The sequence below is a fragment of the Pongo pygmaeus genome, chromosome 9 (assembly GCF_028885625.2).
Source record: "Pongo pygmaeus isolate AG05252 chromosome 9, NHGRI_mPonPyg2-v2.0_pri, whole genome shotgun sequence".
Taxonomy (NCBI): domain Eukaryota; kingdom Metazoa; phylum Chordata; class Mammalia; order Primates; family Hominidae; genus Pongo; species Pongo pygmaeus.
The window spans coordinates 94217167-94231911 of NC_072382.2; the positions used below are offsets into that span (position 1 = coordinate 94217167).

A 14745-nucleotide genomic window follows, 5' to 3' on the forward strand; every position below is an offset into this window, starting at 1 on the left:
TGGCTGTCAGAATGTCTTATAGTCAGCCATTCAAAGAAGAGAGCAAAATACTTCAACCTTCTCATAGCTCTCACTTCAACCCACTGAGCTTTTGGGCCCCAGAGACACACATTACCAAGGATGAGAAATTATGAATTTTAGCAACTTTCCCCATACGTCTGCCAAACCAATCTGAGTTACTGCATCATCAGAGCAAGTTTAAATGAAACTAGAACATGGCTCTTTCAAAGAGTTAATGGATGAAAATACATAGTAATATATGATACCTAGTATTTACATAATAATTAAGTAATAAGGCTCTTTTTTTTCTTTTCTTTTTTTTTGAGACACAGTCTTACTCTGTCGCCCAGGCTGGAGCTGGAGTACAGTGGCGCAATCTCGTCTCACTGCAACCTCCATCTCCCAGGTTCAAGCAGTTCTCCTGCCCTCCTGCCTCAGGCTCCGGAGTAGCTGGGACTACAGGTGCATGCCACCACGCCCGGTTAAGTTTTGTATTTTTAGTAGAGATGGGATTATCCCCATGTTGGCCAGGCTGGTCTCGAACTCCTGACCTCAAGTGATCCACTCACCTTGGCCTCCCACCGAGCCACCGCACCCAGCCATAACGCTCATTCTTAAGCTTATTTTCCCTATAACTCTGGGATACTTAAATCAGGTGTTATTATTACACTCATTTCCAGTGAGAAATTGAGGCACAGACTGCTCAGGTGGCCTGCCTAGGTATACATAGGTAAAGAGATATAAACCTGCTTCTTCTCGAAATCATATACGAGTCCAGGAACATTTCCTACACATTTATATATATGAAATACACAATTTAACTCATTATTGAAATCATCTGGTATAATGAAAGGAGCACCAACTCAGAATTAGGCAACCCAAGTTCAAGTCAGCACTTAACCAATTGCTGTCTGTGTTACTACAGAAGGCAGTTCAGTCACTCTGAGACTCAGTTTCTTCAGCGTAATGAGAATAAAACTTTACATGCCTCATAAATTACAAGATGAAATATGCTATTACAAGAAGATTCTTGGAATCTGTGTTATGCTAGACACATACAGGCTTTATTAATGTTTATTTCTCAACTTAAAATTAGCTGTAAAATATGTGTATCGCTATTATTGTTATTTATGAAAGACAGCAGAGACAGCCATGTCCAAATTATAATCTAAAAGTTACATTGATTTGATTCAGGGACTCATGTGATTTTGTGGTTTTAATGTTTTTCTTATTCAAGTAATCCTTTAAACTTATAAGGATAGGAAGGCCAGGCACGGTGGCTCACACATGAATCCCAACATTTTGGGAGGCTGAGACGGGAGGATCACTTGAGGCCAGGAATTCAACACTAGCCTGAATAACACAGTGAGAACTTATTTCTGCAAGAATAATAATAATAATAATAATTTTTTAATTTGCCAGATGTGGTCACGTGCATCTATAGTTTCAGCTACTCAAGTGGCTGAGGCAGAAGGATCACTTGAGCCCAGAGGTTCAAGGTTATAGTAAGCTATGATCATGCCCTGAGACCCTGTCTCTAAAAAAATTAAAAGGCTGGGTACAGGGGTCATGCTTATAATCCCAACACTTTGGGAGGTCAAGGCAAGAGGATTGCTTGAGCCCAGGTGTTCAAGACCAGCCCAGTATTTACAAAAAATAAAAAAAAAAACAGACAGGTATGGTGGCACACGCCTATAGTCCCAGCTACTTGGATGGCAGGATGATGCCCTGAGCCTGGGAGGTCAAGGCTGCAGTGAGCCGTGATCACACCACTACACTCCAAAGACCCTGTCTCAAAAATTAATTAATTAATTAAAATAAAATTTAAAAGATAGGAAAATCAGCTTTTATCTGTATGCTCCACAGCCAAACTTGAGATTAAAAAGCTCTTTCAGATAATCTCCAAAATTCTAAAGCCTCACAAAGGCAATTAATGAAATTGGCCAGTCTTTCTGCCAAACGACCTTCATGTACTGGGGCTGGTAGGGCTGTGACCTGAATTCCTAAGGTTAGTCTTGACCTTCAATGCTTTGAGGATTTCATTCTTCCTCTGTCATATCTAACTGCTGTGTTTGGAGTTTCTACTTGGCCTACTTCCTTAAAAAGTAGGTTTTTTACCTTGAAGATGTGGACTTTGTTTTATGGCCTCCCTTCATCCTGAACCTACTTAAAAGTAGAGAAGAAACAAATCACTTTTGCTAAAGCTGCTCTATGATTCCCTAGAACAACAGACTCCCACAGGGCATCTCCCTCATCAGGGTTTTTCTTTCATCTCCTTTTGTGTCATCTGCCTCTTGGCAGTGAAAAAGGCAGTGGCTGGCCGGGTGCAATGGCTCACGCCTGTAATCCCAACACTTTGGGAGGCCAAGGTGGGGAGATCACGAGGTCAGGCGTTTGAGACCAGCCTGGCCAACATAATGAAACCCCTTCTCTACTAAAAATACAAAAATTAGCTGGGTGTGGTGGAATGCACCTGTAGTCCCAGCTACTTGGGAGGCTGAGGTGAGAGAATCACTTGAACCTGGGAGGCAGAGGTTGCAGTAAGCCAAGACCACGCCATTGCGCTCCAGCCTGGGTGACAGAGCAAGACTCCCTCTCAAAAAAAAAAAAAAAAAAAAAAAAAGTCAGTGGCCTACACTTCCCTTGTGTATTTAGATTAGGAAAATGCTGGAACAACTACAAATGTATATAGATAAAATAAGGCAGCAAGCCAAATCTTAAAATGTAAGACTTTCTTTTTTAATTAAAAAAAAAAAAAAAGATACAGCAAGGTGTGGCAGCTCATGCCTGTAATCCCAACACTTTGGGAGGCCAAGGTGGAAGGATCACTTGAGGCCAGGAGTTTGAGACCAGCCTGGGTAACATAGCGAGAGCTCATCTCTACAAAACAAAAAATTAGCTGGGCCTGGTGGTGCAGTCCGATTGTCCCAGCTACTTGGGAGGCTGAGGTGTGAGTCTGAAACTGCAGTGAGCCATGATTGTGCCACTGCGCTCCAGCCTAGGAGACAGAGGAAAACCCTGTCTCATAATAAAAATAAAATTTTTCTCTATGTAATAGATCTGGGCTTAACAACTTATGAGGGGATCAATTTTTGAAAATAGATTCTAATTTTAAAGGGACCAGGGATCTTTATATTTAAAATAACCTCATAATGAATGTTCGTGAAAAGAGAATGGAATCAGTTATCTATTTTGTAAATTAGGATTTCTCTATAGCAAAGTGCATAATATCTGTACACATTGTATGTATAAATGTTACCTGCATTTACTTTTAATGTGTGTGTAACTTAATGCACACGGAAATGATAGGATGGGGTGAATACAGAATTAGCTCTGTAATACCTGGGGTTGAGTCTGGCCTTGACATAGGACTTCAGGCATGTCTTTTAACTTATCTAATTCTCATTTTCCCCACTGGTAAACCAGAAATAATAAAGTCTAGGAAATTAATGTGATACAGATTTATAAACTGTAAAACAAGTACAAGCTGATGTGATTTTTCTACTTATTACATTCAAAAAGAAAACTTACAAGCTTGAGGAGAATACAAGGGGCTTCACCCTTGAAATCACAACTATAGAATGTTTTAAATACGGTTTTGAAATGCCAGCAGAGGCAGAAGAGAATTTCAGTAATTCAGGACTTAATTGGTTCTAATAAAAGACAGTGCCTTCACCCTACAGCTCGCCCCATGGACACTTTATACCATGAGCCTTTGTGAAGCAGAGCTTGGCATCTACCCAGACTTAGCTTAGAAGAGCCTGCAAAACCCAAAGTGTTTGTGGTGGGCAGCATTGAAACCAGCTCTGAAGAGACTTCCTATATTCGGGTTTCCTCCTGCTTTGATTTCATTGTACTTCTTTAGGCATTTCAATTACCATTTTGAACACAACATCTTTGAGAGTTACTTTGCTTTGTTTGTTAGTTCGGGAGCTCACAAATGGCCCCGACTGTGGGAAATAAAAAGTAAATGAGGAGAAGGAAGTCTTTTACAGAGAAACACTTGTTCTGACTGTAGATTAGGCTTAAGACAAAGCAAGCAAAAAGAGGCAAGCTTTTCAAGAGCACATCAACTTTGAAACTTCATGAAGGTCAGGGCAGGCTTGCTGGCTGGAAAGGCTTTTTCCTCCCATTAATATAACTGAACACAAATATTTTAGCATCTTGACTAAGTTAACTTGAACTTTCTGAATGAAAGAATTGGCATTCAAAGAATCTAGTATGGTTCTGCAAATACAGTGGAGATAAGAACAATACCCAAAACTTTACTGGCACACTTTTTAACCCTTTTTCTACCACAAACTACTACAGGGCAAAGCTTGTCCCATGTCCAGCTGACTCTGAATGCAAGTTATCCCGGCATAGAGGTGGTAGCACCACCATTTGTCTCTCCCTCAAAAAAGGCATATTTGTACCAAAGTGAGTGATAGTGCAGCCATTTATGCAGATAGCCATAATCTGGTTGCATTTATTTTTAAAAGTAAATAATGTTCTGGAATACAGCCAAACACTAGGATAATATTTAATGGAGAATAACTAGAGGACTTTTTTCTATTAGTCAGGAATCAGACAGGGGCATCACTATATTCACTACTATTTACTGTCATGCTGTAATAGCCAATGCAATTAGACAAGATAAACCAGTTTGTGTCATAAAGAAAAAGGTAAAACTATCTCTGTTTGCATGAAGTATAATTATATATCTGAAAAACTCAAAAGACTGAAAGGAAAAACTTCTATAAGTGATAGGAAAATAACAGGTTAAAAATTTAATATACAAAAATCAATAGCCTACATATATATAATAAAAAAAACAGTGAAATAAATATTGGAAAAGAAGACTCTATTTAGGGTAGTACATATAGAGGCTTTAAAAAGTGTTCAAAACCTATTTAAGGAAAACTAAATGTTCCCAGAAAAGTAAAACAGTAGATTGAACAAATGAAAAAAGACAAACCATATTCTTGGATAGGAAGACTACATTAGAAAGAAGTCAGTTTTCCTTTATTAACCTGTCCTTATAGCATAATTGCAATTAAAAATACTATCCAGTTTCTATCAGGTGCTATACAGGTTTATTAAGAAGAACAAGCGAGAATAGCAAGGAAAACCATGAGAAAGAAGAAAAAGAGAGCCTAGCCTTTCCAAACATTAAAATGTACTATAAAGCAAACATTTTGGTACTGATACATGAGAAGTCAGATAAACCAATGGAACAGAATAGAAAATCCAGAAATATGCTAACTGTATGTGTAAATATAGAGTACAATAAAGGTGGCTTCTCAAATCAGTGGGAAGTGATGGTCTTCTAAAGAGTGGCATTGAGATAAATGGAGAGCCATATGGAAAATAATCGCAGTATGCCAGGAAAAATTCCAACTCGATTAGCGATGTAAATGAAAGAAAAGAAAACATACAAATGCATGTTTTAAAATGAATGTGTTCATTTATAACCTGAAAGCTCAAAAAATATTCTAAATTGTGAATTAACATCCAGAAACAATAAGGAAAAAGATTGATGTATTCACTTTTGCATGGCAAAAAAAAACACCATAAGCAAAATAAAAATACATGACAAAATTGAAAGCATATTTGCAATTTATATCACCAAACTTCCAAAAATAAAGAACGAGAGGCCATCTAACCTATAGAATGAGATGAGATACAAATAATTTAACAAAAAAAGAAATGCAAATGGATCTTAAATATATGAAAAGTTTCTCCAGCCTCACTCAAAAATAAGAGAAAGGTAAATGAAAACTATATTGAAATGCCATTTCTCATCTATCAGATTGGCAAAAAATCTAGAAGTCTTACTACATATTATGTTGGCAAGGTTGTGAGAAACAAACATTCTTATATATTATTATGGGAATGCAAAATGATAAAACCTTTGAGCAGGGGAAACATGGAAACATATATAATAATAAAACTATATAAGCACCTGTACTTTGATCCAACCATCCCAATTCTAGAACCCAAATATATGCTAGCAAAAAATATTTTAAAAATGGGCACAAGGCTCTTCCTTGCACACTCTTTCTAAGAACAAAAATTGGAGACATCTTAAATGAACACCAATAGAAAACTAGTTGAATTAACTGATTCATCTACTCACTGGAAGAGTATCTCTGTACTTCTGTGGCATTATCTTCAGGATATAATGCAGGGTTTCTCCACAGCAACACTACTGACATTTTGGGTCAGATAATTCTTTGTTGCAGGGGATGTCCTGTGCGTTGTAGGATGTTTAGCAGCATCCCTGGCCTGTACTACTGGATGTCAGTAACAGCCCTCCTCCAAGTGTGACAACCAAAAATGCCTCCAGACACTACTAAATGTCTCCTGGAAGACAAAACCCTCCCCAGTTGAGAACTGATGTTAATGTTATGTTAACTGTAACTGTAATGTTAAATGAAACAGCATGGCAGGGAAGAGTATATATAGTATGTTTATATTAACAAAATGTTTGATGAGTAAACCATACATTTTTTTAAAGTTATCTGTAGGAGAAGGGAATAGAGTGTAGGGGGAAGGTATAGAAGCTGAACTGCTTTGAATATATCTCTTTTGTAAATTTGACTTTGGTAACTTTATATATAATATTAAATTAAATATTTTAAAAGCAAGTCTAAAATTCGAACACAAGTGGAAACAAATGACGTTAGATGCATATCTAGTTGGTGGCACATCTACACAGAGAAGAACAATTCTAAGTGACTTTAAACACACTGGTTTGACTATATATTCCTAGTTGGATAAATTCCTGGTTATTCTTGCTTGTTCTTCTTAAACCTGTATAGCACCTGATAGAAAGTAGATAGTATTTTAAATTGCAATTATGCTATAATAATTGCAATTATTTATCCAACTAGGAATAAATTATAATTTATTTTATTATTACAATTATAATAATATAAATACATAATTATAAAATAAACAAAAAGAACTACAAAATATTATTAAAATTATTTTTAATGATCATAATTATAATATAATAAGAATATTGGAATTATTCTGAGATTTTTGTGCATGTGGTTCAAATAAAGCAATGAATAATTTTGATGATATCATTAAGCATGAGAAATTTCAGCATGAGATAAAGGAGATACAAATGTAAAAATAATGAGATTAAGTAAAAACCTTGATGTTCTAATTTTGAATAGGAGGTAGCAATATGAACTCATGCAATATTTATTTTTAAAAAACCACAAACCTTTCCTGACTCTGTCCAGTGAATAAAACTGAAACATAATAGCCAATCCAGTAGCAATAAGTATTCCTAGCAGTGGATCATGGTCTCTAAATTCTAACTAAAAAGAAAACAAGCCATTTTGGAGAAATGGATAATGGGAAAATGCACAAGATAACACTGGAAAAAATTACTGGTAGAAATTATCAGAAAGCAAGGAAGCTATCAAAGAATACTAGAGTTATGTCAAAAGATGTCAAGAACTAACTGGAAGAGGCTCCTACAGGCCAAGGTAGGGCTATTTATCATCATTAATATAATAACTGCAATAGAGAGAAACAAATCAGATGTGATTAAATTCATGAATTCATAATAATGGTTGAAAAAGAGTACCTCATTGGTCACTTTGGGAGGAGCTAAGGAACCAACTCACTATTTCAAAAGAATAAAGGGAAAGAATTATTTATCCTACCTTTCCTATATGAAATGTACTTCACAATAACCAAATTGTTGAGGAGTTTCTTTTTAGAGAACTATTCCAGCTAATAAATGAAGAAGAAAATAATAGAATTAGAACATTATCAATCTGAAATTTTTAATGAATTATCTGTATAATGATTGCCAGTGTCTGCTAATATCACAGAACAAGAGAAAGAACCAGAGATTATGTATCCCCAGATGGAAGTACACTAAATCACTCATGAAGGATTTTTGTCAAAAAAAAAAGAAACAGAAAAAAGGAAATTGAATCTTAGCAAGCCTTTTAAATCAAACAATTTATAAGAAATACAGGGTACAGAGGGACATGTAAAACAAAACCACAGTGATGCTATGAGCAAAATTCAGACTGTGGAAACTAAAGAGAAAATGGCTCAGTTTCTTCAATAACAACAATAATACCATAAAAATTGCAGGGAAATAGTAAGAGAAGAGTTTGAAGGAGAACCTTTAAATTAAAATATAATTAACCCATTTATGGATGCATCAACCAAATGCAATGTTTGGACCTTATTTGCATATCTTGATTAAAAGAAATTATGAATATATATATGTATATATGTGATAAACAAACAAAACATACTTAAAAAACAATTAGAGAAGTATGAACACCAAATGGGCTGTTTGATGATATTAAGGAACTACTCTTTTCTCTGTTTAGGTGCAGCAATGGTATTGTGTGTGTTTGTGTTTATTCTAAGAGTCCTGTCTCTTAAAGATGCATACTGAAATTACATGATGGGTGGGATTTGCTTTAAAATGACATGTGTGAATAGGCGGGGATAAGTGGGAGTATGATGAAACCAGATTAGCAATTGATTATTATTAAAGCTGAGTGATACATACTTGAGTGTTCATTACACTATTTTATATTTGTCTGAAAATTTACATAACAAAATGCTTTATGAAAGAAAACAATTAGAAAACTTATTGGGAAACTTCGTGCTTTAGCTATCATTAGTACCACATTCTTTGCTGGACCCCTCCTATCAGGACAACCACAGTGCATGGACACTGCCATTGAGAAGCTGTGACTGCTCTGAGTCCACCTCATTGGCTCCTTTGCCTCTTCTGTGCTCCTTTTCCCATTCTGTCACTGCCTCCACAGAAGTCCACCAAGAGAAACACATAATAAGATCTTAGGATAATGGCAACTTAACAAACTAAGGTCACCTTGTGATCATATACATTGTGCATCAAAGAATTCCACAGAATTATCACGTTCAAGTGGCTGTCTCAGCTGTTCAATTAATAGTGAGAATATTGATCAGCTCATAGTTTATGTTCCTGCTAGTATAAACTACTGGTTTATTGTCAACCTCTAATTACAGAATGTTTTTATAAGAAAGCTTCCTCTGTGTTACAAGAGCTACTAGAAGCTAAAATCCGAGGACGTGGAAGGGGGGGAAAAAAAGAGGGAGGGCATACTTTTATTAGCAGTGAGCAAATTGGCATTAGTCATCATTCTTGTCTTCTTTTAACTATAGGTGTTTATCAAAGTGCTGGATAATAATGATAATGGCCCAGAATTCTCTCAGCCGAATTACGATGTGACAATTTCCGAGGATGTGCTTCCAGACACAGAGATCCTGCAGATTGAAGCCACAGATAGAGATGAGAAGCACAAGCTGAGCTACACTGTTCATAGCAGCATTGACTCCATCAGCATGAGAAAATTCCGGATTGACCCTAGCACTGGCGTGCTCTATACTGCTGAGAGGCTGGACCATGAGGCCCAGGACAAGCACATTCTCAACATAATGGTAGGACCAAATCCTAATTAGCACTCCTACAGAACCACTGACTGTTCAGGCCACACACATTAGCCTTCAGAAGTATAGGGCCCCTAAATTTTATAAGTAGTTGTAAATTTAGTCTTTTCACAGAGAGATTGCATTCATTTTTGCCTTTTTATTTCAATGAAGAATTACTTTTGTTAGATAGCAACTCTATATTTTTGCCAAACTAAAATATTAGATAAGTTCTGCAGCAGTGGCTGCTCAGTAAATGCTCCAAACAGACTGACTTGAGAGGGAAGGAACAGGTCATGTTCCCAGGCTCTGGGGTTGGTTTGCACCCAGAAGATTTCATAGAAAAATTGAAAAGACATTCCTTAAGAAGTTAATCACAGGGGTAATCATTTACTCAGCCTATGCAATGCTCAGTCCTTGGAAGGATTTAGAAAACCAATTTATTACTTATTGTACTGGCATTGGACCTAGTAGTAAATACTGGCACACAAAAGAGATCTCAATACATGCTCAAGCCTACAGAGAATATAAATCTGATTTTGTGTTCATGGGGCCTCCAAATTATGTAGGAGATATTGCTTTACTTTTTTTTATCTTCTAATTTTTTTTCTTTTTTTTTAATTTTATTATTATTATACTTTAAGTTTTAGGGTACATGTGCACAATGTGCAGGTTTGTTACATATGTATACATGTGCCATGTTGGTGTGCTGCACCCATTAACTCGTCATTTAGCATTAGGTATATCTCCTAATGCTATCCCACTTTACTTTTAAAGTAGTGTTTAGCTAGTTCACATAATTAGGAAGTAGAGATGAATAAGAAACATCTTTGATTAATTTATGGCCTGAAGCCTATCCCTTCAACCACCCAAGAATCCCCACGGGATTGCACAGCCACTTCCTGTCAGAGTCCCCACTGTGTTCCTTTAAGACCAGGTAGAAGGACAGACTTAATCTTCTGCACTGATTGGCTTTAAAATACTACACTAGGACAGTACAAATTCCTAAGCAGCTGAAAGTAATGTTCCACTAAGTGCTACTTTTCTTTCATAAGACTAGAAACCTTCCCCAACAAGAGGAAGCTTGAGTGTCATGCACTTAGCTATGGTTTCCAGCTAAGACTCCAGGAAACAGATGGGGTTACTTATAGAGGCCTTCCAGTCATCACTCTGGCCAGTCATCACATCATTCATTTAACATATATTTCTCAACCACCTAGTATGCACCAAACTTTCTTCTAGGCACTGAAGATACAAAAAAGACAAAGTTCCTGCACCCTAGGAGCTTACACTAAATTGGAACTGACCTAGATTTCAACAATCTCCAAATAAAGAGTTCAGCTTGGTCCTTGGGTACAGCAGACCAGTCTGCAGACAGGGAAATTCAGCATATTCACTGGGCTAATTCTGCATGTGTTTTCTCCAAGGGCAGAAACTTTGTGCTAGTGACTAACTCCATTCTCATGATTCTTTAAGTCATTTCTGTTCATTCTTTCTTTAACAAACTCAGAAATCCGTTTGGTCACCCTCTACCATTTATCACTTACATAATTGAATATTTACAGCAAACAAGTGCTTTACACTGCCTTTCTCCTAGCTAAGCCATTTTAGTCATTTTGCTTATTCCTCCTAGGTACTATTTCTGAAAACCCCTTTCTCTTTGTTGGCTCTTCTCGGTATATTTTCTAATTTCTTCACATCTCTCTGCAGGTATGGAATTTAAAATTGAAAAAGCCAAGAGCACATATTTGATTAGTGCTACATCAAATGATAGCAAAACCTTGTGGTTAAAGAAATGGTTATTTTCAAGCTTCTGCCATATGCAAACTAAAGGAAACTTTAAAACTGCCAAGCAAGGTTTTTTGGTGAAATCAGAAAGGAGGTGCTTCAGCACTTTGAAGAAAATGACAAATGGTTCTGTAAAGTGTGACATTTTATTTAACGTTTCTCTAAGTAAGACATTAAGATTTGATTCATCTTCCCGATGGGTCAGGGTTCTCTCAGCTGTAGGCTTTTGTATATATTGGCTTTTTTGCCTGAAAATGCCACACACTACTACCACCACCATTTTACCACTCCTACTTGTTCTTGTTACCTTTTTCAGGAAGCTAAATGCTAGGTTAGTTTCTTCTCACTATTCTGCGAGCACCTTTAGTGCATCCCATGAGAATACTTAGCCCTGAGCGTTATACCTATCTATTTACTTGTTTGTATTCCCACTTGACTCTAAGCTTCTTGAGGGCAGGAACTGTATCAAATTCACTGCTGAACCACCAGAGCAAAGCCAGGGACTTGAACAGATAGGTGACAATAAATGTTTGTTGAATGGATGAATGGAAATGCCTACATTGTGTTCATTAATTCCAGTCTTTAATTGCCCCTGCGGAGGAGCCTCTATCCACTATTCCATTATCAGCTGTGTACACAAATAAGGGGGAGGCCACTATATGGGGAAAGCCAGAGCACAGTGCTGTGTTTGTGATATCAAGGCATCAGTTCTACACACAGACTGAGCACAGACCACAGGTCAGACATTAGGCTGAGCAGTGAAGGTGTTGTAACCCCTGCTCACAATGTGCTCACAATGTTTCCTCACTTGATGATACTACCATTTATTGAGCACCTACTAGAAGCCTGGAACTGGGTCAAGCACTTTGCGTGCATTATTTCATTTTGTTTTCACCCCAGACATAGCCATGTGAGTTCTTTGCAATTTAAGATTTGAGTCCCACCACTTCTTGTATTTTGCCTAAAGGTCAGAGATCAGGAGTTTCCTTATCGAAGAAACTTGGCCCGAGTCATTGTGAATGTGGAAGATGCTAATGATCACAGTCCTTATTTTACCAACCCACTGTATGAAGCGTCTGTGTTTGAATCTGCTGCTCTGGGATCAGCTGTTCTGCAAGTGACGGCTCTGGACAAAGACAAAGGAGAAAATGCAGAACTCATATATACCATAGAAGCAGGTGAGAGCTGTTACACTGCACAGATTTCAGCATAATGCAAGGCATTCGACCCTCAGTAGTATTTATTACCATGTAAAATTCAGATCATTAACAATGGAACATCTCTAAATGAACTTTTTTGGCCAAGCTGCTACCCTATTTGGGAGATGATGGTGGATAATGTTCTTGATGTTTCAGTAATAGGTTTTCCATCATTAATAGCAAGGAAAGTTTCCTTTGTTGTGTTTGATCTTGGATTTTTCTGGGATAGAGAAGAGAAAATAAATACGTAATAAATTTAGTGGCTTTTACCTGTGGGCCAACAAGCCAGGGCCTCAGACTAAAATAACAAAAGCCGGCAATCATCTGAGGCCTACCAGGATGTTCTTTGAATTGAATCTTAACAAGTCTTTGTTTACTTGTGAATAGGTGGTCTGTGGGCTTCATAAATTCCTTCACCCTCACAGTTAGCACAAATTTACATCATTGGAGACAACCTGAGTAGCAGAGTAGATGGTAGATATGGAGTCTGAACTGCTTGCTGAACCTGACAAATAAATACAGCCTCTTGTTTTGTTAAATTTGAGATGTTTTAAAATTAATTTTAACATCTATAAGGTAAGATCATATTTACTGATGGTTTGAAGACTGATAGCTAGAAAGTTTTTATGACTGAGAGATGAATGGCTAAGCAAGAAATAACCTGAAAATGACAAATATCCTTTATCTGTTCTATGTTGTCCTCCCCATTCCATCTTTTTTGAATATTCAAGCCACTTATTTTCAAAATGTTCTGCAACTTATGTCTGTCGTGAATAATGCCAAATGCAATATCCTTTCATGCCAGGGATGGAAAGGCTTCTCTCCCTTCATTTAAATGTAGTGCATTTTTGAGAGGAGTTGTATTAAAATATGAATGCTAGAATGACAGTTTTGGACTAGAAATTTTAGAAAAAGAAAAGCCAACAACCTTCTAAAAAAAAAAAGTTGTTGCATTGAATGATAACTTAAAACTATTTCTTGTATTAGGCACCCACATTTTACATGGGTCTGTGCTAAGCTCTACTTTAAAAAAGAAAAAGAAAAGACATGAGTTCATAATAGCAAAGTTTCCGGAGAGAATTTACCTATTTTTTTCTAGGTTTCCATGGAATTTCCTTTCAATCTAAAGCCTGACCAGTGTTTTTTTAGAAATGCTATTTTACATCTTTTATTTATCACAGGACATTTTTATTACTTAATTATATAATCTTTGTTCTTTGGGTTCCACAAATAATATAAGGAAACTTTTCCAAAAAATGAATATTTAAATCACATCCCAGAAAATGTCACCTAACCCAACAACTCATTTTATTCTTTCTATGGTTTTTCCCAATGTTGTGTTTTTCTCTTTTCCCCGTATTCATTCATGCATATACATTGTTTCATGTCACTGTAATTATTTAGATATAGGGTTTTATTTCTACTTTTCTTACCACGTTCTAAACATTTGCTGTGTGTCTCTACCTGCTTTTTATATTTGTCATTAAGCCTGCTACTTATACTCCTTTTAGATAGCCAGATAATGTTTCAACCAGTTTGGAGTTTCTTAAGGAGTAATTTAACTTACCATCCAACCGAAAAGACTGCTCTGCTTATCTTTTGACCTCTACAGACTACAGCATGGTGCCCAGTCGTTTCTTTAACTGACTAAAACAAGACAGAACAGTTATTCCTTAAAACATCTTTTATATAGGAAACCCAAACTTCCAGAAAACCATGGGAACAATTGATGTCTCAAAAAAATGACCTTTGATGTATGTAAGAAACTAGTGAAGATTACAATGTTCACAATAAATCTCAAATGGCCAGCGGGGCTCTTCACAGACAGACAGACAAACCCACACGGGTCCTCACTGGTCCTAGCGGAGCAAGTTTCTTCCCAGTTGAGGGTAGGAGACAGACAGATCCCAGATGCTTCAGCACTTTGAAGCAAATGACAAATGGTTGTGTAAAGTATTATGTTTTGTTTAACTTTTCTCACACACATCAGATAAGCAAGATTTCACTCTGTTTATTGGTGGGCTATAAATTTCTTGTCTCCTGCCTGTCCTGTAAAGTAACTATGGCAGCTTTTTATTTTGGCCTGAAGGACTGAGGCAGAATTTGAGCGCAGAGCTTCAGGTCTTATATCTAGTTTGAGTTTTGTGTTTGGTGTCAATGGTGAGTCTGAGGCAGGATTGTACAAGAGAGACTGGGACTGAGTTGAGTTTGGGTGGGGGCATATGGATCCCAAGATGCATATGAATAGAGAGTTTAAAATTTTTTTTTAGATTTACCTCTCCTCTCAATCATTCAACAAATATTAAGCAACTTCTTT

General features: G+C 36.8%; 1 protein-coding gene across 8 annotated transcripts in view; it reads left to right on the top strand.

Moving 5' to 3' along the window:
- The window catches only part of FAT3 (FAT atypical cadherin 3), a 675042-nt gene that overhangs the window by 558795 nt on the left and 101502 nt on the right, over positions 1 to 14745 (top strand). For all 8 annotated transcript variants that reach the window (XM_063671321.1, XM_063671320.1, XM_063671318.1 and 5 more), the window contains exons 8-9: positions 9178 to 9453; positions 12197 to 12407. In XM_063671321.1, coding sequence (XP_063527391.1) covers positions 9178 to 9453; positions 12197 to 12407 — 487 coding nt within the window. The remainder of the gene's footprint in view (positions 1 to 9177; positions 9454 to 12196; positions 12408 to 14745) is intronic.